General features: G+C 47.3%; 1 protein-coding gene across 2 annotated transcripts in view; it reads left to right on the top strand.

The window, feature by feature from the left end:
- The window catches only part of CYRIB (CYFIP related Rac1 interactor B), a 150,847-nt gene that overhangs the window by 9,072 nt on the left and 116,612 nt on the right, over positions 1-25,163 (top strand). Inside the window, exons 1-2 of one of the 2 annotated variants that reach the window (XM_045561460.1) lie at positions 20,690-20,800; positions 22,981-23,017. The exons of the other annotated variant lie outside the window; for it this stretch is intronic. Of the exons in view, the coding sequence (XP_045417416.1) occupies positions 20,705-20,800; positions 22,981-23,017 (133 nt within the window). The 5' untranslated portion in view covers positions 20,690-20,704. Of the gene's footprint in view, positions 1-20,689; positions 20,801-22,980; positions 23,018-25,163 lie in introns of those variants that run through there. 2 annotated transcript variants of the gene reach the window in all.

A 25,163-nucleotide genomic window follows, 5' to 3' on the forward strand; every position in this document is an offset into this window, starting at 1 on the left:
ACGCTTAGGAAAGCCGTCAGTCACTCATAGGAAACAGGATGTCAAGGAAAGACACCAAAACGGTGTCAGAGCCTGTGTTAGAGGATGAGAACATGGATGATTTTCTTTCCCTTTCCCTCTTTTGCACATTTTTCTGTAATGTGCTTATGTTACTTTTCCTGGAAGAAAACCTCCTCCTCTCCCCTTCTCTCTTCTCTTTTCCTCTCTGCTCCTCTCTTCTCTTGTCTCTTTTCTTCTTTTCTAAGAAACTTAGTACCCTATTGTTTTCAGGGAAGGAAAGAAAACCGAAGTTTAGATCACTTCGTAAACTACGTATGACAAAACAGATCAATTAATAAAACTTAGGCCCAGGCATCCCGGAGGTAAAATAAGGACAGGTGGCTGGGTGCAGTGGCTCACACCTGGAATCCTGGCATTTGGGGAGGCTGAGGTGAGAGGATCGCTTGAGGCCAGGAGTTTGAGACCCCATCTACACACACACACACAAAAGAAAAAAAATTAGCTGGGTGTGGTGGTGCACACCTATAGTCCTAGCTTCTTGGGAGGCTGAGGCAGGAGGATCGCTTGAGCCGAAGAGTTCAAGATTGCTGTCAGCTATGATCACACAACTGCACTACAGCCTGGGTCACAGAGTGAGACCCTGTCTCTAAAAAACTTTAAAAAAAAAAAAATACAGGCCCAATAGCAAACAGGGAGCAATTCTTTCTTTCTTTCTTTCTTTCTTTTTTTTTTTTTTAATTCTTTTCATCATCTAGTCCCAAATATCAAGCAATTCTTAAATATAATAGCCACCATGAACCACACTCTCCTAGACCTATACAGAAGACATTATTAATGCCATTTTATAAATGAGGAAACCTGGGGTCAGAGAGAGGTCATGAGATTTTTCTAGAACCTCATCACTTCTTCCCAGTGAGCAGCAGATGGGATTAAGGAACCTAGAGACACCTAACACCAGTAACTCTGTTCAAGTCATAGAGAAATTATTTTCAGGAAAATGTCAGAAGAACGAGAGCTACTGATGAATGATGGCCAGGTGTTTTCTGTTTGGGGACATCGTGTAAATTCCAAAGCAGAAATGCACTTCGGTTCAGATGGAGGGAGCCGCTGCTGTCCAGTGTGTCCTCGATGGAAGATGAGTGACCTCATGTGTGCAAGCACCTGAGTGTTCCCCCAGCTCCTGCGCGCTGCCCGTCCAGGGAGAGAGGGTGCATCTGACCTCTCTGTGGGAGAGGGACCACTTCTCAAACCCCTGCTTGTGCTCTGTGGCTGGGATTCAGGGCCAGGGAGAAATGGGGGCATCCGCCTCTGAGAAGCCTGTAAGGAGCGGACAAAGGCGGCTCAGCGGCTGGCTGAGCTGTAACCGTTTATGGGATTGCAGATTTCCAGACAGTCTCTGTGGTATTTAAAATGCCGTTTTCTCTCGAGTTCTGTGTCTGTGATGCGGCCCACTTGTCATCTTTGCCTGTGTTTTGCAAGGATTCTGATTTGAAGCTCCTGAGCCATTTTTTAAAGGGAGGCACAAAATATCGAAAGGTACCTGGTACGTAGGTACCAAAGGTGTGTTTGATGAACGAGCGTATGGATTAATTTTCTGCTTTGGGTGAACAGTTGAAATTGGCCTCTTTTTAAATATCTATTACACACCCCAAGATCTATTATTTTTATGTGTGTATATTTGTGATTCTGTGATTAAATACAAAAGGGGGACACATCTCAGCATCTCAAATAGGTGTTTATTGAGTGTCCAGAAAACCCCTAGGTTTGCCCTTTGCCCCTCCTCTGCCCCTTACCCACATCTGAGCTCTATGGCAACAGCAGGTCATGCTGCTCGGATGAATGAATGAAGGCTGAACCTTTAGCTACTTGCTGAGCTGGGCCCTGGGCTCGCCGATCCGAGTCGTGCTGGTTCTTGTCCTTGAAGTTTTGGGGGTCAGAGGAAGAACACGAAGGAATCAAACACAGCTGAATACGCTGATGGTAGAGGTTTCTGCCAGGCATACATCATCTCATTGAATTCTCATCAGAACCTTGCAGGAGATTTAGTTCAACCCAGCAAGTCATTGTGGGCGGCTCGTCAGGTGTGAAGCAGTTCTGGTAAAAAGGTTTGGAACTTGGGAGGAGTTGAAACCTATGGCAGCTCCAAGATTTTAATCACCTGAGGGGGTTGGTTCCATCTGCTCCTGGGGTACTTGGCCCACATGGGATTAGTCTCTGCATTGTGTTAACAGCTCTGTGGCTCTGGCATGTCATGTCACTTGTCTGAGCTCCCTTCCCTCCCTGTGGGACAGGAGTCCCCAGAAGTCCAGATGAGGCTCAAGCTGAGTATCACAGGAGGCCCTTGGTAACCAATGCATCTGTCTCCTCCCTGCTGACCACACTGGGGGGTGCTGCTGCCTTCCTGCCCTCCCAGAGGGGTGTGGCTGCTCTCTGTGCCGTAGGTGGGGTCTTTTCTAGGTCTGTCCCTGTTCTCTGCCCCTCCTGCTTCCCAGCCCCCAACCCCCTATGCTATTCTCAGAGCATGGGACAATTCCTCTGTTAGGGTGAATAATTGAGTGTTAACTCTAGGAACAGACATCTATGAATAGATGTGCGAGAAGAAAGCGTTTTTGCCAAGTTTGAGCTGAGCTGAGTATTGTCAGCGCTGAATTAAAGATGAGCTTCCTGGCTCTCTCTGTTCTACTTAGCATTGACCAAGCACCATGTCTTGAATCTTTAAAAAAAAAAGAGAGAGAGAAAAAGAAGGAAGGAAGAGAAAAAAAATCCAGAAAGAGGCTTATGTGATAGAAAATAAAGTATAATAACACTACCTTACATCTGTAGAGTACTTTGTGTTTATGCTTTGGCCTTGTTCCACTAAACACTGTCGATCCCAGGGCTGGGCCATTTTCTGCTTTAGATCCACCGGCCAAGCTCACGGTAGGCCTGTCTCCAAGAGAGTTTGTAGAGTGCATAATTTTTTTTTGGAAAATTGAAGCCCAGAGAGGTTAAGTGATTTGCTGCACAGCTGCACAGCTGGTCAGGGCCAGAGTTGGGACTTATTTTCTCAGCCCTGGCTCTTGTTAAATTCTACTTGCAGATGCACTTCAGGCTGGCAGAGAATTCGAAGGTCAAAGGACACATCTTAATTCATGAAAAGAGCATTTACTGAGGCTGCATCCTGCCCTTTATTCAGAAGCCTGGTGTTCCCTGTACTCTCAAAATCAGCCTGTTCTCCTGGTGGCCACATAAACTGTCCTCCCGTCCCCTACCCCACCCCACCCCTGTGTACTTAAGCATTTTCTCATTTGTACGACACCCACTGGGTTTCCTCCAAAGATCCCAGAAGCCATATGGGGCTGTATTATTTAGTGAGTTGAAAGTCAGGGTGGGGCTGGGGCTGAATGAAAGAAGACATTGGTCCTTGATGAGTGAACACTCTGTGGCTCTGTTAGGCCCTGAATCGAGTCTCCTCTGGAGCAGTCATACTCAGTTGTTCCAGCCTCTCCGTTTTCTTGCATGTAGAAATGGCCATTCATTCACCAAACCCGTGCAGCAGAGACCTCGCTGGGTGCTGGGTGCAGTGCTGTGGGTGCTGCTCCTCACAGTAACGCTGCCGCGTCCCACCAGCTGGCCCGTGGTGTCGTGCTTGGGTGCTGTGCACCTGCAGAAGGATGCCGTCTAGGTGGGCTCCACCAGGAAAGCCCCTGCACCCTCTCCCTCCTCCCTTTTTGGGTCTAGTGGGTGAAGACCTTGCCCTTGGTGTTTTCTTGTCTTTTCCATTTTCAATAAGCATGTATGAAGCATGCACTCCGTGCCAGGGTTTGGGTTAGGTGCCTGGATGTAGAGATTAACAGGATGCGAGCACTGCCCACAGGGGTCCCAGATCGTGGGAGGAGATGGACATAAAAACAAATCGTTGTGTTAGTAGGAAAAGTGTTAAAATTATGAAAATTTTTAAACTTGCAATCCTGTGTAGTGCAAGTATAAAGAAATGCACAGAAATGATAAATACCAAATTTAGGATAGTTTTTACCTCTGAGGATTGGAGAGAGAGGTATGATTGGGGTACCCAGGAGACTTTGTTTGTATTCACTAATTTTTATTTCTTAAGCTGGATGGTAGATACAAGAGGTGGTTTTATTATTCTTTATGTGTTTTTCGTATATCTTAAATATTATACAGTAAAATTTATAAAATAGAGTTGTGAGCAAGAGGTTATTTGCAAACTCTAGTTTGGATAGGTCTCTAACCAGATACGGATGTTTCTCTTTGTACTTCTAGCCAATCACAGGGCCTGGCAGGGCTCATTCCCTCAGGAACTGCTAACTGCCTGGAGGAGTTGGGGAAGGCCTTATAAAGTAGGTGACAGTTTGACGTGAGTTTTGAAGGGAGCAGCATTTCAGACAGAGGGCGCAGCAGGTGCTAAAGCAGGCAGGCAGACAGCATTCACACCTGTGGGCGTGAATGGCTCGCTTTGGTGCAGTCCTTCAGCAGCCTGTTTTGCCCTTGACCATTTATACTCAGAATGGTTCAGAATCCGGGTTGACTTGCAGTTGGCTCAGGATGGACTCCACTCTGGTATTTAAACCAAACCAGTATCCAGACAGCGCTTCCATGGTTATCGGGGCTTCAGCATTGTGAGAGATTGGTCCCAGCCCAGGGATACTGGCTTCAGCATCAAGCCCAGAAAACTCTTGGTAAACCAAGGCTCCGATAAAGTAGTTGGACCTGCAAGGTGGGAAAACTGGTGAGAGAGATGGTCTTGCCCAAAAAGAGCCAAGCCTGGGCCCACTGAGTGTTGTGAGGTTGCTACTGTCTGACATTAAGGACTCATCTGGGAAACCTTGGTGGGGAGGAGGCAGGAGGGCCAAGCTCTCTGTTTGGTGGCTTGGGGAATAATGTATATTCAAGATAATTTTCTCTGAAAACTTGCAAAGCCAGCAAACACCCAGGGGAGCCAGATGAAAGCACCAATGTGGAATTTCATCAGCAGCTCTTAATCGAAGACATTGATTGTTTTCTGGGCCCCACTGGTGGCTCTCCCATTGTTGTCCTTAATTGTGGAAATTTGTTCATTAGGGTTTCATTAGGGCCGGCCCCCTTTGATCTCTGAGAGGTCATCCACTTCCTTGGGGGGACATCCTTAGGGCTCCCGGGATCCTCCTGCCTTTGTCACTCATTTTCAAATTCAGGCCATACTCTCACTCATGTTTCAAAACAGGGGTGCTCCTCCGCACCCCAGGTCCCTGCTTGGAAGAACCTAGTGTGTGTGAAGCTGTGGTTGGAAGACACTTTAGCCAGTGTCTAGTGCAGTGGCCGGGTGAGGAGACTGAGGCCCAGAGGATGAGCTGACAGTGAATGTTCTGGAAGAGGCAGCCTCAGCTTCTGACACCTCTGTAGGTGCCTCTTGTAATCTGAACACAGGTTCTTCCTTTGAAGGCTTTCCTCTGTGAACCCAAAAATCCACAGCGTTTTTAAATGCAGTCTTGACAGGCTGTGTGACACTAGTGGCAGGAGGGGGGAGGGGAAACCACATTAACTGCATCGTGATCTTTGGCTCAGTCCAGAGGAACTTAGCACGTATCCCCCACCGGGGACCAATTAATTCTGCAGGAAGTTATGGTTTACATTTTACCCTGGAAACTCAGGCACTGCACACATGATGTGCTCGGCCCTCAAAGCATCCTCCTGCAAGTTTTGTTTAATCACAGTCGTGATTGAAAACTCACAGCATTTCCCCCTGATTTTATTAGCTAGTCCTTACCCACATTTCATCTGCTTTCTCTTAAACACTCTTTTTGGGTCTGTTTTTATAGACCCTGAATAAACACAAATCCTTGACTTTAATCAGGAAGCTAGCAGTGGCCAAAAAGGGAGGCTCATTCTGTTTCTCTTGTACTGTGGGTGTTGAAAGGAGAGTGAAGGGGAACAGGGGATCCCCCAGTAGAAAATGGAGTGGTCTAGGTGTGCAGAATTATGTGGTCTCCACCCAGCGCCCCGTCTCCAAATAGACCACGTGCTCTGTGTTAGCCTAAGTTACATCTTGAATCGATCACTTGGCATCACTTGCAATTCGTTCATTCATTCATTCAACACAGGGACACCAGCTTTTCGTAACACCGTTTCGTGATCATACCTCAGAGGGCAGCGATTTTGCCTGTGTTCACTCCTGTATCTCTGCGCCTAGAATAGAGCATGCTCAGTACGTATTTGTTTAATGAATAAATGAATACCTGACATCCCATCATTGGAATCCATTTCTTTGTTTTAACCACAGGTTTCTGTCTTCAGAGTAGCTTTGAAAAAGTACCCCGGGGGAGGATACATTAGGTCCCCAACAATAAGGTGATCACAGGAAGGCAGGTGGAGCTCTGCGGGCCCTGGGGAAAGGGAGAGCCAAACGCTGGCTGGGATGGAGAGAGTCGGTTTGGAAATTGGTATGAAGAGAATGAGATGAGAGACTCACCTAGTTTTGCTAGCATTAAAATGTTGGACAAGTCACCCAAGCTCTCTGAGATAAATTTTCTAATCTGCAAACTGAGGGAATGATAATGCCAGATTCTTATCCTAAGAGTAATTACTCAAGACAGTCATTCTGCTCCCAGTGTGTGCCAGGCACTGTGCCCTGGGGATGCAGTGGTACAGGAGGAGGACGAGTCCCTTCCTCATCTGCACCAGGGGGTTGGCACTGAGAGAGAGCAAGCCCTAATGCAGAGTGCTGTGGTGTCAGGAAACCTGGCTCCAGCCGGAGAGATCACGGAGGGCTTCCCAGAGGAAGTGGCATCCAAAAGGGCAGGGGGCTGTGTTTTATTACTCTTTAGATTCCTGGCTCTAAGCAGAGTGCCTCACACACACCAGGCATTCAGTGTGTGAACGATGAAGGAGTGAATGTGTGTAAAAGTGTTTCAGGAGCCAGAAAGCGTGGTGCAGACGGTAGGTGTTGGTGTGATGATTTGTGGAGGGTAGAGTAGGGGCACCTAAGACAAGCTTCATCCTCTGGTTTCCTGAGAACCAGCTGTTGGCCAAGAGCTAGGGTCTTGCCCTTGAACACGGCCAGCTGGGTGACAGCATCAGCCTCTGCCTCTGGTCGCCTCACCCAGGGAAGCCGACTGGCCAAGGCTTGACATCTTCAGCCAGGCCAGTAGCCCATGGCCCTTCCTAAGAGGATCCAGCTTTGGACACCCAGGCCTAGTTCTCAGGACTGTCCTAGGGCTGGTGGCTGACTAGGGAGGTGACCCACTGGGAGGAAGTGCGCGCGCGCGCGCGTGTTTGTGTGTGTGTGTGTGCGTGTGTGTGTGTGTGTGTGTGTGTGTGTGTGTGTGTAGAGAAATGGAGTGATGCCCAGCGAATATTAAAAAAGCCTGGAGCACATATTCACATTAGTAACCTCCAACCCTCCATTGAACTTGCTGTCCCCAAAGCAAAGCTGGCTCTGTTGTTATCTTCTTCTGCAGCGACCGAACTTCTGGAGGTGAGGGATAGCAATAGATTCATCTTTGTAACTCCAATAGCCAGCACAGGGCCTGGCACATCTGAGTCTTGGGACAGTTTACCGAATGAATGAATGACTGAATGAATGAGCTTCAGATAATGGCAATTAAGTTATCCAGAATATAGCTGATGCTGAATGGCTTTATGGGGTAGGAGAAAAAGGATGTTTCTGAAAATGACCTTTTGCTACTGCTTTTGATCTTTTGCAATAGCAGATGCTTGAAATCCTGCTTCACACTTGCTCTCTGTGGTGAGATGAAGAAACACTTCCTTTGTTCACACTTGGCTCTGGGGCTGTGTAGACATGCAGAGACCTCTCCCTCACTTCTGCCCGCCTGGGAGCCCCTGAGTCAATCCAGGGGACCCAGAGATAGTGAAATGGGGCTCATGGATCTGCATTTACTTAACTCTATGGTTTGGTGGGTTAGCATGTCTCACAGACACTTTTTATATTTTGGGGTGTGCAGCGTCCTACCCACCTGCCTGTTTGGGGGAACACCCAGTCTTGGAGGGAGGCAAAGCCCTGCCTCCCAGTGTGGAAGCTGAGATGGCCCAGATGTTCTTTCTTGCAGCCTCCTGGGCACCAGCATATGATGCCAGCATGGCCACGTGGGCGCTGCCACCCTCGGCCTCAACTCTGGACTGAGTGCCACACAGACACAGGGGCACTGGGAGGTCGTTCACAGCTGAGAGTCCAGTGCAGGTGGCAAGTGTCCTCAGCAGACATCCTGTGGCATGGCCGTGGCCACATTTTCCCTCTGTCCAATATCCCTTGACCCTTTGTCCAAGCATGGTTCTCCAACTTGCCTGTTGGTTCTGGGAATGCCTTATAGCTTCTCATCAAATTCATTTTTTCCATACACTAGTTATAGCTGATTTCTCTCGTTTGTATTCTCTAGCCCTGACTGCTGTGTTCCACTGAGGCTGTCGTGAGGCACCCTGTCCCTGCCATGGTCACGTGGTGAGACAGGGGAGCTTGCTTTGGGTGTTTATCTCCTGACATCCACCGGCCTGATGCCTTGAAAACCTAGGCTACTGTGGTTCCATTCAGTAAGCATTGAGCCACAGTGAGCCACCTTCTGGGTGTCAGGCACTGTGCTAAGCACCAGGATGCAGAGGTAAAGAAGCCTGTGTGAGCTTGTAGGGCTGCTGTGACAAAGTGTCACAACCTGGGAGACTTATAGACATTTGTTGTCTGAGAGCAGTTCTTGGCAGTCCAAGATTAAGGTTGGCAGGGTTGGTTCCTTCTGAGGGCTGTGAGGGAGAACCTGCCCCTCTCCTAGCTGCTGGTGTTTGTGGGCAATGCTTGCTGTTCCCTGGCTTGTAGACGCATCTCCCTGATCTCTACCTTTATGTTCACGTGACATTCTCTCCGTGTGTATGTCTGTCTTCACATGGTGGTTGTCTCATAAGGACACCAGTCATTGGATTTAGGGCCTATCCTACTCCAGTGTGACCTCATCTTAACCAATTACATCTGCAAAGACCCTATTTCCAAATAAGGTTACATTCTTTGGTATTGGGAGTTAGGACTTCAACGTATGAATTTTAGGGAGACACAACTCAACATATAAAAGCGATAATCCCAGCCCTTCTGGAGCCTTCAGGCCAGAGGTGGAGACAGACACACAGTTGGGTAATTCCAGCGTGGTGGGAGAATAGGGGTGGGCAGAGGTGCTGTGGTTTCACAAGGGACTCCTCACCCTGACAGGGGACCCTCAAAGAGAGGTGATGCCTGAGCCAAGGTCAGTAGGGCGCAAGGAGTGGGCTAGGCACAACGGGCAGCGGTGAGGGTGTGCCTGCAGGATGTCTCAGCGTGATCCACCAGGGAGGCAGAGAGTGCTGGATGGTCACCTGGAAGGGAAGGCAGAAGCCAAAATATGGATGACTGGAATGTCAGGGGTTTGCAAATTTTTTCTGTAAATAAGAAAATGGGCTTTGGTGGCCAGATGGTCTCTGTTGCATCTATTCTACTGTGCTGTTGTCGTGCCTAAGCCGCCATCAGCAATCCATAATGCATGGGCATAGCTGTGTTAAAATAAAACTTTATTTACCAAAACAGGCAATGGGCCTGAGTCGGCCTGTGAGCTGTAGTTTGCTGACTGCTGTCGTATGCCATGCTGAGGAGTTTGTACTTTATGTTGAGATTATAGTGAGTATATGTACTTATGTTTGCTGGTAACAGTGAACTCAACTCAAGCTGGCTTAGCCAGGAAAGGGAACTCATGGAGATGTGTAATTGAAACTTCCAGGGGTAGGGCAGGCTTCAGGTGGGGTTTGATCCACGTCCTTGCTCATTTCTCTGCTGTTCTCTCAGCTCTGCCTTCCTGTGTGAGTTTTATCCTCAGACTGCCTCCCTCGTGGTGGTAATGTGGCTGCAGCCATTCCGAGCTTTACATCCACATCTCCTGCCCAATTCCTGCTGGACCAGCTTAGGTTGTGTGTGTACCCTGGAGCCAATCCTTGTGGCCAGGAGACTACCTAGTGCCGATTGACTTCTGACCCAGGTTCCCTCTTACTTGAACTGCTCACTGGCAAAGCATGAGGACTAGAAGACTTGCCTTAGGCCAGCCAAGGGCAGTCCTTAAGGGAGATATGGATAGTTGTGCCCAAACCATGTGGCTAATCCCCACCAGGAGACAGTGGGGTGTGCCTGCTCTAGGGAGGATTGTACGCAGAAGAGTGATGCAGTCTGGTTTATGATTTCTAGAAAAATCACGAATGTTGTGACATTGTGGAAGAGAGGCAGGCTAGAGAGAAGGACACCATTAGGAGATTGTTTCTAAGGGTGTCATAGCAGCAGTAAGGCAGTGGTGCTGGGCATTGAGAAGAGAGAATGGATTCAAGAAGTACCGTGGAGATGGAGTTGACAAAACTTGGCACTCATTTAATGGATGTGTTGGGGGGGGAAGAAAGACAGAGTTACCAAGAAGTGCCCATGTGTAGCTCGAGAGCTAGGAGGCTAGAGGAAGAGCACATTTTTACAGGAGGACGTTGAGTCCTGTAATGAACAAGATGAATGACAGGGTGCCTGGACCCACCTACCCTGCTCACCCCAGCCTTGCCCACCCAGAGCAGGCCCCATGTTTTTAAGAACGTAAGAACAGCCAGGAAATGCTGTGTTACCATAGAGGAAAGGTTGTTCTTCCTTCTTACCCTGAATTCCTTTCATTAATGATGTCTGAATCTGTGTTATCATGGGATTGTTTCTCACTCTTTGACAAATGGGCAGGACGCCGAGGGGATGTTTCCCTGAACTCTGCATTTTTCATATGGTGCCAGATAGTTTAAGAATGTAAATAGGATTATACCATCCCTCTGCTTAAAACCCTCAGTAGCTTCCTGCTGTTACTTGAAAACTAAACAAAACTCAAGGTCCTGAGATCCCAGCCCTTGCCTTCCTCTGAGCACTCTGCCCTTCCTCCCTGGCTGCAGCCCACTAGCTTCTTTCTGTTCCCTGGCTTCATGCTGTTCCCCCTGCCTGACGTGTTCCTGGCTCTTTGCAAAGCAGCCTCCTTCTTCCTCAGTGTCAGTCTTTCCTTCTCGGAGAGTCTTTCTTGTAGATCTCGCCTTTACTCCATCTCTGTTCCTTCCCTTCAAAGCCCTCCTCTCGATGTGCATGGAGTGTGTGCAGTTTGCTCACCTCTTTATTAGGTCTCCTCCCTGGAAGGCAGGGACCGCATCTCTCTGGGTCCCTCCCGTCGGCTTCCCAGAGCCTGGCGTGGTCCTTGGCGCTTGGTAAGTACTTGCTCAGTAAATGTTCACCAAATGAAACTAGGCTGGCTGTTCAGCCATGTCTTAGTCCATTTTCTGTTGCTTATAACAGAATACCTGAAACTGGGCAATTTATAATGAAAAACAATTTATTTCTTACAGTTATGGAGGCTGAGAAGTCCCCGGTCGAGGGGCTGCATCTGGTGAGAGCCTTTTTGGCAGGTGGGGGCTCTGCAGAGTCCTGAGGCATTGAGGGCGTCACATGGCCGGGGGCTGAGCGAGCTCACATGCTAGCTCAGGTCTCTCTTCCTCTTCTCATAAAGCCACCAGTTCTCCTCCCAAGATAACTAATCCATTAATCCAGGTATTGATTAATTCATTCCCAAGAGCAGAGCCCCTGTGACCCAATGACCTCTTAAAAGACCCCATATCTCAATACTGCCACATTGCAGATTAAGTTTCAACATGAGTTTTAGAGGGGAATCCATTTGACCAGTATTTATTGAGCACATACTAAGTGCCAGGCAGGCTCTGTGCTGGGGCCTGGGGATGCAGTGAAGAATGAGAGAGACACAGCATTTGCCCTCCTGGAGTTTTCATTTCAGCTCCTCAGCCTGTTCTGCCTTTAAACCGTGTCTTGTTTCTCACCTATTCACTCATATATTCATGTATATATGTATATTGTATATATTATGTATAAAATAGTTATTTACTGAACACCTATGTGCTATAGGTAAACATGCTTATATATTAAACACGTCTATATATAAAAATATAAATATATATGTATATTCCATGTATATATAAAACAAGCATTTATTGAACAACTATATGTTCAAATAGACATGGTTCTCTATAAAAACGTGCATGCATAGTATGTGTGCATACACACACACTCACTCACACAGTGTTTATGGAACATCTACTTGGTGCCCACACTGTGCTAGGTGCTAGGGAGAGTACAGCCTAGTAGACGAAGTGGAAAAGGAAACGCTGTCTTCATAGACTGAGCAGTGCCCTAATATTGGTTAGGACAAGGCAGAGAGGTGGCCGTCTTCCTCCCTCTGGAAGAGAATGGCGTGAACTCAGGGCGGACGTCAGGCCTACGGGGTCCTGAACACATCCTGCCAGTACAGTGGGAGTGAGTTCTGGTCACTCCTTACAGATTGATCGAGGGGCTTGGCAAAATCAGAGATTGTCTGGGGACCAACTTAATTTGAGTTCTTTTAAAATAAGCAGTGAGATGGAAACTTCAGACCACCAAGAACCGTCTGGGTCCACATTAGGAAGTAGAGACGGGCTTTCATTGCACAACTCGCAGCTGCTGTCTGCGTTGCCAGTGTTGGCAGTGTTTACGGGTAGTCTAGAGGGTGAGAAACCACATGAAGCCTAAGGCCAGAAGGGCCCTGGTGGTTCTGCCAGTAAATACAGAGACCCCATTTTTCAGAGACCCACTGAGATACAGTGCAAAGAGTAGAAAATACATATAGAACTTCTGTGTGGCTTATATTTTTAAGTGAGTGTGTAATTAATGTTGTAATAAAAAAATTAAAATGAAGATATATAAATATTAGGGGGGAAGAGGCAGAGAACCTGGTTTTTTTCCTGGTTACCTCTGCCTCCCAGCTGTGTGATGATGTTGGGCGAAGATTTCACTTCTCGGAAGCTCAGTTTCCACTTCTGTAAAATGGGAAGGTCCTACCAGAAGCTCTCCAAGGTCTGTTTTGAAATCAGCTCTCTGTACATTGCAGTTATGATTGCAGTCAGTTTATGTTCAGTGTCAAGAGAACTTTTCTTCATAGACTTTTTCTTAAGGCTCTGGCTGAAATTTACACAGCTGGCTGTTTTTCAATTTTAAAAAAATTCCCACTTTAATTTACATAACAAAGACTTTAAAAACCCAGAGCGATTTTCTATCTGAAGTAGGTGTTATAAAGCTTGGGAGAGGGCCTTGATAACCATCCAGGGCTGCAGTCCCCACCCCTAGGCAACCCCCAGGCAGCGACCGGGTACCTGTCTGTGGCCTGTTAGGAACCAGGCTGCACAGCAGGAGCTGATCAGTGGTCAGCTGGCCAGCCAGCGAGTGAGGCTTCCTGCCTGAGCTTCCCACCACCCCCAGGGTCTATGGAAAATTGTCTTCCATGAAACCTGTCCTGGTACCAAAAAGGTTGGGGACCGCTGATCTAGGGGTAGAGGCTGTGTTTATGAGGTCCTGTCAACATTTACTTAATGCCCACGGAGTGCAGGGGCTTCGACCTAAGTGAACAGGATGTGGGATATAGAACATGAGGGGTCACCCCAGGCCTCAAAGAGGTTACGGTGTATTATTATTATGGTGTAAACTGGGATTGTATTATAAAAACGCCTTATGTTTGGAAACACTGTTCAGATCAGGTAGCGTGAGCAAATATCTGGAGATGAGAAGGATCTCAGTGAGGTCAAAGAACGTTCACAGGTCCGTGTGGCCCAACTAGAGGGTTTGTGAGGACGTCAGGGCCAGGTGACGGTGGCGCTGTAAGCTGTGTTAAAGGAGCTTGCACCACAGTCTGCAGGCCATATGGAGATGTGTGTATCAGGAAAGGTGGCAGGTGGGAGGTGGAAGGTGAGAGACTGGAGGTCTGCAGTGAGGGAAGAATGTTTGGTTTGCACAGAGCAGAAGGCTTGGGGCCTGCAGCCAGCCTCCCAGGTGCCATCCACAGTCAGACCTGAAATGGTAGCTGGGGCAGGAAGTGGGTCCTGCCTGGTAGCAACCAGCAGCCTCTCTTAACCCACTGAGCATCGTATCAGTCAGTGCTCTGGGTTGCAAGTGGCAGTAACCAAACTCTACCTGAAGTTTAGAAAAGATAAGTTATGCATCAAGTAACTAGCCAGTTAGGCATGGCTGATCCAGGGTCCGAAACCGTGTTGACTAGCTTTTGTCTCCGTCTCCTGGCTCTGCCTTCCTTCCTCCTTGTTTTTCAGGGTCTCTCTCTTTGAGATGTCAAGAGGCTGCTGGCAGCTTGGATTCAGGCTTCCATCGGCTCATGTTAGCAACTCTGGGTTGTGTTGGGGGAAAGATACTCTCTTCCCAGTGGCTTCTGCCAAAGTGCTGAAGAGGTTAGGGTCACATGGCTGGTTTTGAATCATCCACTGGTTCTGGATGGTTCTGTGCTTTGTCTGTTCTCTTCTAGGTAATGTGCCACCCCTGGAGCACATGAGAGGACTATTAGGGGATGCCCCATAGGAAAACTGGGAGCCATTACCGGAAGGGGTGTGGAGGTCAGGCAGGCAAGATGTCAGCTGTGCAAGGCAGGAGCACAGCGCCCTGTTTCCTTTTGCCTGATGTCCTAGTCTGTTTTCTGTTGCTTAGAACAAAATATAGGAAATTGGGTAATTTATAAAGAAAATGAATAAATTTCTTACAGTTATGGAGGCTGAGAAGTCCCCGGTCGAGGGGCTGCAGCTGGTGAGAGCCTTCTTGCAGGTGGGGATTTTCTGCAGAGTCCCGAGGCGTTGAGGGCATCACATGGCCGGGGGCTGAGTGGGTTCACATGCTCGCTCAGGTCTCTCTTCCTCTTCTCATAAAGCCGCCAGTCCCACTCCCATCATAACCCATTGATAGGTGACTGGATTAATCTATTACCTCCAATTACCTCTGAAAGGCCCCACCTCTCAGTAGTGCCACACTGGGGACTAAGTTTCAACATGAGTTTTGAGGGGGACAGGCATTCAAACTATAGTACCTGGCTAGGGAGGCTTGTGTTGCAGCGGTGACCTGAACGGGGACGGAGGGAGTGACCCAGAGGGAGGGAGGTACCGGCAGCTCTGTGGTGTGTCTTGGGGCCACTGCCTTGTGAACCAGTCTCGCCTTCTCCCTCTGCCCACCCCTCTCCCTTCTCCCTCTCTCTTCCTTCAGCAAGCAAGCATTGAGACCTTGTCCTTCTTCTCAATCCCTCGGAATTTTGTTTGCATTCTTCATGCCCCTACCTGTGGCCAGGGGTGAGGGCCAGAGTATTTAACATTGGGCACCAATCTGCGGAGTACTTTCCGGAAGCCTCTACAGAGCCTGACTTTAATTCTTTTCTTGCTGGATCCCGGGGAAGGTCTGGCAGTGCTCGGGGAGAGGCACTTGGGGAGGGGGCTCCTGTGGGCAGCAGCTATTTCCCAGCCTGTTTGAAAGTATTTCAGTATCTTAACAGCTGGGACAGCCGTGCTGGAGGAAGCAGCTGAACGCTGCCTGCTGGTTTGAAGGCCCTCGGGGTGGGGCTGGGTAGAATGCCCCTCACCTCCATCCCTCCCCCACCCCTGCTCATTTTCGGTGGGCCTTTCAATTTTCCTTTTTTTTTTCCTTTTGTGGAGGTCGATGGAGAAAATTGGAGGGCGATTGCCGTGGAAATGGCGGCTCCCCAGGCCGGCGGGCGCTGTGCAGTTGGTTGTTCAGGAGTCGCTGCCTTTTCCCCCGAGCTTCCGCCGGCCACCTCTGCCACACTCGCTCTCTTTGCTCCTGAGCATTTGTTTTTCTGGGAGCAATTCAGGTTTATAGGCCTTGGAGGGTGTGCAAATATTTGATTTTAATTAAGGAAGTCTGGAATGGGGAATAGAAAAGGGTTACTTCTCGTTATTATTTCTGGGGGTGGGGGGATGTGGTGCGTCCGGCCACGCGGTTGGTCATCATTGCCTGCGGGGTGGACCAGACACCCAGGAGGGGAGGCCAGGCAAGGGGAGTGGGTCAGCTGGCCCAGGGGCCTGGGGGAAGACAAGGGGGTGAACACTACGGAGCTTGGGTGGGCCAGGATGGAGCGTGGAGAAGGCGATGAGAAGGTACGGCCACCTGGGTAGGAGTACCTGCCGCCTCTTAGTAAGTGCGACCCCCCCAGCTGTGGTGCCCATCCCATCCCTTTGCACAATCTCACCTAATAATCCCCAGCACAACTTTTCGTGGTAAATTCCATCATCCCCACTTTAAAGCTAAGGAAACTGAGCCCAGAGAGGTTAAGAAACTTGTCCTAGGTCACTCAGCTACCGCATGGCAATCCTGGTATGTCAGGCTCCAAAGCTGTGCTAAAAACCACCACCCTGGAGTGCTTGGAGGGCATCCAGAGGACCCCATGGATTAGTTTGAGGAGGATAGGTGGGGTCCTATAAATTAAGAATCCTGGGATATGAAATGAGGTTCTATCCTGACCAGCAGAGCCTGCCTATTGGCTGTAAGAGGGGGGAAAAAAAGTGTTGGTGGGGAGGGCAGTGGCAGTGGCAGTGTCCTGGGGCACTGGGAAAATGAGCCAGGAACCCAGAGTTCCTGCCCCAGCCCTGTCCCCGGTACCACGGGGCCTTGGGTAAGCCACCCCACCTCTAGAGCTGGCTTCTTCTCAGTGACAGGAGGGTAACAACCACAATAGCAGCATTGAGTGCAGGCATGGATTAGGGCTCCTGTCCTTGGATGGCCAGAGTGTGGCCGGAGAAGAGGGCTCCCTGCCAGCTCTGCACATGGGATGGGGAGGTCTCCTGGGGACCTGGAAGGTGCTCAGCCAGGTGGGGCAGAGCAGGGAAGCAAGCTGTGTCCCAATCTGGCTTCAGGGCCCTGCAGCCTTCTGAATGTCGTCCCTGCAAGCCAGAGGGAGGGAACTGCTAAGGACAGGACTTCTTGGCACAGCCCTGCACAGTGCTTCTCTCTGCGGCAGTCCTCCTCATCGTGGCTGTCAGCAGGGTCACCTCAGGCATTCAGAGGAAAAATGGAGCGTCCCCAGCTGTGCAGCACTGGCACCTGGGAGTTGTCTGCAAACACCGGTTGCCAATTCTGGGGAATGGTGTTTTGAAAAAGCTCCCCTGGTGATTCTGATCAGCGGCTGGCTTCTCCTGGGACCTGCTGCCGGTTCCTGCCAAGGGGATGTATTTGTTAGGGCCCAGGACGGACCCTGGAGAGGACAGGGCTCAGGAGGCCGTGCAGCTGCACCTGCCTGCTGGAGGGAGGGAGGCTGCCTCTGGTGTCGCTGCAGGCGAGCAGGGTGGGGCATTGTGCTGGATGCCTCCCTCCCAGGCCGGGCCGTCCCCAGCACCCCGGAGTCCCCAAGACCCCAGAGCTGGCAGGGAGCACAGGTGAGCACTGGATCCCTGCCCCTGGGGCGTGTGGGGCCACGCTCAGGGTGACCTGGTATGGTAGCTCCCACCCAGTGCCTGCTGCCCTGTGGTACCTTCTTTGTTTATTTTTTTTTGTTTAGCAGGGTATTTTGTATAATTGATACACAAAAATTGCACATATTTAATGTATACATTTTGATGAATTTGGACACGTGCATGTTTATTACCTAGATTGTGTTGACCTTGGTACCTTCTGATGGGACTTGGTGACAGCCATCTCCAGGCCTGGGGACAGAAGTGGAGTCGTGAATAGCCATGATTGTTCAGAATGAGAATTTAAGAGAACAGGGATTTTAGAGATCGGCTGAAATGATGCTCATGTGTTTACCTTTGTGGTTCAAAATCAGATTTTTGTAGCATTTTTACATAAATGTAGCTTAGCTGCTTCTAGAAAAATCCTATTTCTTGAAATTCTGCTGTGGGCCAGTCACTTCACTTTCCATACTTCGTCGAGTAGTAAATTTTTAAGGATTACAGGTGAAGAAATGAGCTTCCCCGGAAAGTTAAGTGCCATATTAGTAAATGAGTTAGGATTTGGAGCAAGGTTTGTCTGACTTCAGAGCTCATCCGTGTGCACAGCGATGGCCACTACAGACCCTAATTCCACATATGTAAAACCAGAACTGAATTGTCTTCATATGGTAGCCATTAGCCACATGGGGCTATTTAAGTTTAGAGTCATTAAAATTAAATAACATTTAAAAATGCAGTTCCTCAGTCACACTTAGCCAGAGTTCCAGTGCTCAGTAGCCACATGTGGCCAGTGCTACGGTGTTGGACAGTGCAGATACAGATCATCTTCATCACGGCAGAAGGTTCTGTTGGACAGCACTGAGCTGGAGTGACTCCATGGCACAGACAGGGCTCCGGGGCCTGGCCTGGCATCAGAGGATGGTTAGAGAAGGGGAAATTGTGAGCAGACTGTTTGACCCTGTTAATGTCGGGGTGACCGGCCATCCTGGTTGGGGGGTTTCCCGGGACCGGGACTTGCATTGCTAAAGCTGGGAAATTCCCTGGCAGATGGGAGTGAGTTGGTCACTCTGCTCACTACACACAATATCCACATAGATGTCGTTACTGCGCGCAGTGCCAGGACACAAATAGAAATGTGCACTTGAGCTACTCCAAGTCCAGCGGAGAAGCTCGATGAATAGATGATCGTGTCCGTCAGGTATAGTGTGAGGAGCATTCTGGGAGACGGGGGCACCGAGGTAGTGTGTACCAGCGGGTGCCCGTCTGTACGGCAGTGTCCCTGGACTGGGGCCTGAAGCCTGGGAAGCTGTTACCCAGGTAAACTAAGGAAGTGGGGGGCAGGCAAGTCAGGGAACTGGGTAGCTGGTCCGACTCTGTTGTGATCCTGCTTCTGACACTGAGCAAGTTCTTTCCTTCCAGGCTTCAGATTCCCTCCCCATAAAATCAGGGAGTTGGACCAGCTAACCCAGAAATAATACTCTCTACAAATGTCACTTTTTCAAGTAATAGTGATGTATCTTTAAAGGTGACACATCCTTACACTGAGAAAGTATTTGCTACTCAGAGAACTGATGGACAGGTAACTCCATTAGTGAGCTACTGTCCTTGTCTCCACTTAAAAAAGGGTAGGGCTAAATCAATCTACCTCCTGGGGTGAAGTTTAGGTGGCTATTCAGTGCACAATAGTGCCTTTCCTTTCTCCTCCCACCTTCCTATTATGTTTATGAGATCAATGGTGTGTTGAACTGGAAGACCACTTATTAAAGTACGCAACAATTAATGTTATTGTTTTAAACAGGTGATTGGTTTAAAGCTTCATAATATTTATTGTGAACATTTATCAACGTGCTAAGCACCCTACTACATAGTTATTCCCATTCCCCTCACAAAAAATATCTGAGATTTCTTGGGGTTAAAGGCAAATTTATTACTTGGACATAGTGTTGCAAGCACTACAGCTTCATTAAAAGACACTTTTTAATATGTAAGCAATAGATCATAATACTGTGGAAAAATGTAAGATGTGTGTCTTAAGCTGCAATCAGCCCATGCCAGGAGAATGGTTAGGCAAAATGGTTAGAAACTGTGTTTTTATTTTTGTCGTGCATCAGAATTTGATTCTGAAAATGGTTCATAGTTCCAGAAGAGAAGGAGGTTTAAGGGAGATGATAATTAATAAACTCCATTGCTGTATATTATCTTTGAAAGAGAATTGCCCAGTATACCAGCAGTATCTCCCCAGATCTTGGGCCCTGGCTCTGGTAGAAAAGTGTACTTGGTGTTGTTCTTGCTTATCCTTCCAAAGGAGGCTCCCAACTAATAGTCCTTCAGTCTAGAAGGTTACAATCTCAGGGAAGATAATATGTGAATAAAAGAAGCTCTAGTAGACACTTTATTCCTTCAACTGTTAGTGTAGCAAAATATTTGAAATTAATTTTGGCTACTTTTGAGGGCAAAGCAAACCCAAGCCAGAAAGCTTATGGTGGACCCCAGAATCAGTTATGCTATCTGCAAAGAATCCCAAAATGTGTATGGGATTCACATGCAGTGAAGGTCAGAAGTACTTTGTGTATTCCTGGTATTAGAATTATAAAAATGTGTTATATTTTTAAAATGCATATATATGTGTGCACCCACTTTGCCGATTAGCGCTAGTTATGATTAGGAAATTAAACAGCGAGAATGTGTTTAAAGGACATCCCCCAACCCCACTGTGTTAGTTTCTTTTCTGGATGGGATACTTGGCAAATAATACACGTTGACAGAGCCACAGAGAACCTGGCTAATATAAAAGGACACATACTGAATGGATCAAGGGGCACTTTAGAAAACTCCAGCATAGGGGATGTGTTTATTTTCCAAGCTGCATCTTTGGTTCTTCATAGTGCTGGAACGAGTCCGCGGAGATGGTGCCTGCGGCAGCCTGCGGTTCCAGTCTCTGGGATCCTCTCTAGGTCTGTTGCAGTGGGGGTTGCAGATATTGCAGTTTTTCCAACAACAAATTCAAACCAACCAAGACAAATTAGAATCACTTGTGTGAAGTCTGCCCCACAACCATCTCACAGTAGTAATTTAGTGCATGGCCGACCAGAATATTAAATGGAAACATGAGTTAGAGAAGTTTTAATATTCAGGTAATCTGACCATCCAGCTATATAACATACTACAGACAAGGAAATTAATAGCATAGAAACTAAGATTAATACTTCTACTACTACTACCAGGTGCCCACACTCAGGTGCCTTTATGATCTCATTGAAAGAGTCAGGACAGATATTAGGTGATAATACGGAATGGTGTGTCCTGGGCTTCGGGGCAAGCGTGAGACTGATGAGAACCACAGGAGTTATCCACAGCTATTTATCTCCTAACTTCTGGTTTCCTTTCAGGCCAAATCTTCAGAGCTCCACTGCGACCTTATGGACACATGGAGGAGTGTGTCCAGGCTTTCTGCCTGGCCTATGATAGTCAATCGTTACATTCTTATTGCAGGAGTCAAACGATTCACTCGCCGAAGGCCTTTGTATGATCACTTTTTACCTTGTTATTGACATATATACACATAGAGATGCGCACATCATTATTGTTTTTGGATGTGTTTTTTTTTTTTTTGAAGACTGGGTCTTGTTCTGTTATCCAGGCTGGAGTTCAGCAGCGCGGTCATAGTTCACTGCAGTTCCGAACTCCTGGGCTCAAGCAATCCTCCCATCTCAGCTTCCTGAGTACCCGGGACTACAGGTGTGCACCACCACACCCAGCTAATTTTTAAATTTTTCTTTTTTTTTTTTAGAGACGGGGTCTCCACTGTGTTGTTCAGGTTGGTTTTCAACCCCTGGCCTCAAATGATCCTCCCACCTCAGCCTCCCAAAGTACTGGGATTACAGGGGTGAGCCACTGCATCTGGCCCAGATGGGGCCTTTTGAGTCTAATTCATTCAAAACATGAATGGCAGATTTTGGGAGATGGAAAGCCTAAAGAAATGAAACGTAGCAGAGTGTTAGCAAGTGTGAGTCCTGAACCAGGTACAGCAGAGCTCCCCACGTACCTGTTAAAGGTATGCTTGGCACTCTGCAAGGAAAGATCAGGACTGGAGTAATTCATCCCAGCAGGGCAAAGACATTTGGAAATGTTCTTAATAAAACCTCTTTGTCCTGATTCAGAAATTGTATTTTTTTCAAACAAATGTTTCACTTCTCAGAGCTGAGGGATAATGTGAATATATGTAAGAATCATCTTTTTGCTCGGGGTACAGTGCTTACGCCTGTAATTCTAGCACTTGGGAGGCGGAGGCCGGAGGATTGCTCCAACCAAGGAGTTCGAGACTAGTCTGAGCAACATAGTAAGGCCACTCCCTCATCCCGTCTCTACAAAAAAATATAAAATTAAGTTGGGTGTGGTCGCCTGTGCCTGTAGTCCCAACTACTTGGGAAGCTGAGGTAGGAGGATTGCTTGAGCCCAGGAGTTTGAGGTTGCTGTGAGCTATGATGTCACCACTGGACTCTAGCTGATACAACAGAGTAAAACCCTGTCCCCCCCAAAAAAAAAACCAAAATCACCTTCCTAATTCAAGCTCAGAGAGTTAGATGTAGGGAGAAGTTGGAATCAATGGGTAGATAAGTTACCTGTGCAATGATTATATTTACTATTCTTTAATAAAATTATAAAAGGGAAGTGATTTGCTTAAAAGTCTATTCATAAGTTTACCCTGATAATTTTTTACATTATTGCTAGATCCTTCTAATAGTGTGAAATAAATTTCAGCCTAGTTTAGAAAAATGATCATGAATTCTGAATTAGAAGAATTCTGAATACTCATTGCATATAGCTAATGTTTGTTGCATATTTACTATATATTAGCCACTGTTCTGGGGGAAAATTTTATTAAATAAAGCGATTAATGGTGGTTGGAAATATTACAGAGCTCTTGTAATTGCATAGGATTATGGGTATAAGTTTATAATTTTATTAACAAGGATCGAATGAATCATGGTAAAGAAGAAAACAAGTGATAAACAAGCCAATAAAATTACAAGATGAATTCACTGAGGGGAAGGAGTAATTATTTAAAATTTTTTTTTGTTTAATTAACATTTATTGTCTTCTGGGTAACAGGCACTGTTAGGTACTTTTACATCTGCTATTTTATTTAATTACAAAGAGTTCTTCACTTCCAGATAAGATTTCCCATGGGCTTTCTTTGACTAATGAGTTATCTTGGCCTGGTGCTTCTCAGTCCCAACTGCACAAGCAAATCACCTGGGGAGCTTTGGAGACCTATGGTGCTGGTGTTGGGGTTTCATCCTTAGAGAGTCTGTTTAATTGTGCAGAGCTGGGACCTGGCAGCAGTATTTTTACACACTGGTCAAGCCAGAGATGTCATGTCATTTGCAGAAAAAATATTGACTTATACTTTTCAGCAAAAAGCAACTGTTGTAAACTTCGGCAGTGGAAGTTTTACCTATTCTACCTTCTGCCAGGTGGAATAAGTAAACACCTATTTTCCTTTGCCTGTGTCCTATTCAGTGGGATGTGAGAAGTGTCAGAATAATGATTGAATGAAGCAGGCTACAAAATCTCCTAAATGTCTCAAACCCAGAATTTACATGTGCTCTTAATTTGTAGTCTGGTTTTTGCTTTATGTTGTTTATCAGAAACATCATGCCAGTGACTTGCATAACAAAAGTTGTTTTTTTTTTTTTAAAGAAAAAAGGAAACTATTTAAGGAACTTCTATACTGAAGGTAATTCATTTTAATAAAATACATACGTATGTCCAGAATACAGATCTGTGAATAAAAGAGTTTAATAGGACACAGGGAATTGTAAGGAAATCTTTCTTTTGGTGGAGGGATTATGGGCAGAAATGTCTTCTTTAAAAATCATCTGTGATGTTCTAGTAAAGTTGTTTTAATAGCAAAACATTAAAAACAAAACAAAGAAACTAAATGGTTTGGGAGGCTCAACTTTTCTTTAAAAATTGTTATAACCTTAGATTACATAATACAGAATTAACTTTAAAAATGATCTATAATTTAAAATATATCCAATCCCTAAAAAAATTCCTGGTGACCTTTGTAAATAGACTTGCTTCAATGGGCACTTTTAGTCCTGCCTAGAAAATCCCAGGCGTTATCAGAGTGTGGTGTAATTGGAGGTGAGATAAAGGAAAGCTTCCATTAGACTTGCCAACATTAAGGGTTTTCCCCTAAAATAAGTGACATTTCTAGTGGAGGGTAATGAGCCTTCCATTTAAGTGATGTTGTACTCCTTTAAAAAAATTAAATCACATTTGGTAAGAGACTTTGGGCAGGTTATATCATTCCTTTGGGCCTGAGATTCTTTGTATAAGGGGAGATTAGACTAAAACAGTTGCCTGTTTTCCCTTGGGCTTCATAGACCCCCTGTAGTCTCCCAGAGAGCCCTGGGGAGGAGTGTTGAGTGGCCCCATTGTGGGTCCCTGTCCTGGCCTCAGACAGAGCTGCTCTGTTGGGAGGGCACTGGGTAGTGTTCATTTGCAGAGAGAGGAAATCGGTTGGAATCTGCATGCATTTTTGAGGATCTACTATGCATCAGGCGTAGCAGTACCAGGTGCAGAGCACACCAGGATGACCAAAACATAGCATCAGCCCTCAGGTAGCTTACAGTCTCCTGGAGGAAGCAACAAGGACACAGATAAATCCAACATTTCTCAGCTGGGTCAAGGGGCTGGATGGGAGAAGGGTGGAGTCCATTAGAAGGCTGATGGTGTAGAGGAGCCTTGGGTGGTTTTTAAAGAACCACATGGCCGGGCGCGGTGGCTCACGCCTGTAATCCTAGCTCTGGGAGGCCGAGGCGGGTGGATCGCTCGAGGTCAGGAGTTCGAGACCAGCCTGAGCAAGAGTGAGACCCCGTCTCTACTAAAAATAGAAAGAAATTATCTGGCCAACTAAAAAATATATATACAAAAAAAATTAGCCGGGCATGGTGGCTCATGCCTGTAGTCCCAGCTACTAGGGAGGCTGAGGCAGTAGGATCGCTTAAGCCCAGGAGTTTGAGGTTGCTGTGAGCTAGGCTGATGCCACGGCACTCACTCTAGCCCGGGCAACAAAGTGACACTCTGTCTCAAAAAAAAAAAAAAAAAAAGAACCACATGACAAGTAGAGGACAGCTCCCTTCCTTGAGTCACTGCCCGGTCACTCCCAAGAGGCAAGGGAAAAGAAAGAAGAAAGAGGGGGTGCCCATGTGGGGTGATTTGGATTGCCCTGGAGCAGACTTGGGGACTTCAGCATGCCAGTGAAAGGGCCGTCAGGGAAAAAGGACCACAGAGTCAGCCTTGAGAGCTGGCAAGGACCACAGAGGCTACCCTGGCAACCTCGCCCCCACCCCCCAGTATCCAGGCTTATCTCTGTTTCCACCTCATATGCTTGCTTGGCCAGGTGAACCTGCAGTCTAACCTGTGGGCTTCGCATGGGTTGTTCCCTCTGCTTGGGTCCCCTCCTGCCTCTGTCCAATTCTAACTTGTCTTTTAGTTCTCAGCTTAGATATCACCTCCTTGGGGAAGCCTTTTGTACATAACCCATGACTTTCCATCCCCTGCTGAGTTAATTAAATATTCTTTACTGTGGTGCCCAGCACCTGTACTCACCCAGTTGTAATAATCACCTGTAGTTGCTCACAGTAATCTCCCAAAGCTCCTGGGGGCCTGGGCGGATGGTTTACTTCCTGGAATTATCTCCGTGGCCACAATACTTGGGGATGAGTGTCCTTCCTTTATTGCCAGCTGCAGGAGCTTAGAGAGGTTAGGTGACTTGGCCAAAGTCAGATTTTTCACGAGGCTGAGAAGGGCTTGGAACCCATGGTGTGAGTCTAAAGAGGAGACAAGATGTGGTTCCTGGAGCTCTAGTCCAG

This window comes from Lemur catta, chromosome 9 (assembly GCF_020740605.2).
Source record: "Lemur catta isolate mLemCat1 chromosome 9, mLemCat1.pri, whole genome shotgun sequence".
Taxonomy (NCBI): Eukaryota; Metazoa; Chordata; class Mammalia; order Primates; family Lemuridae; genus Lemur; species Lemur catta.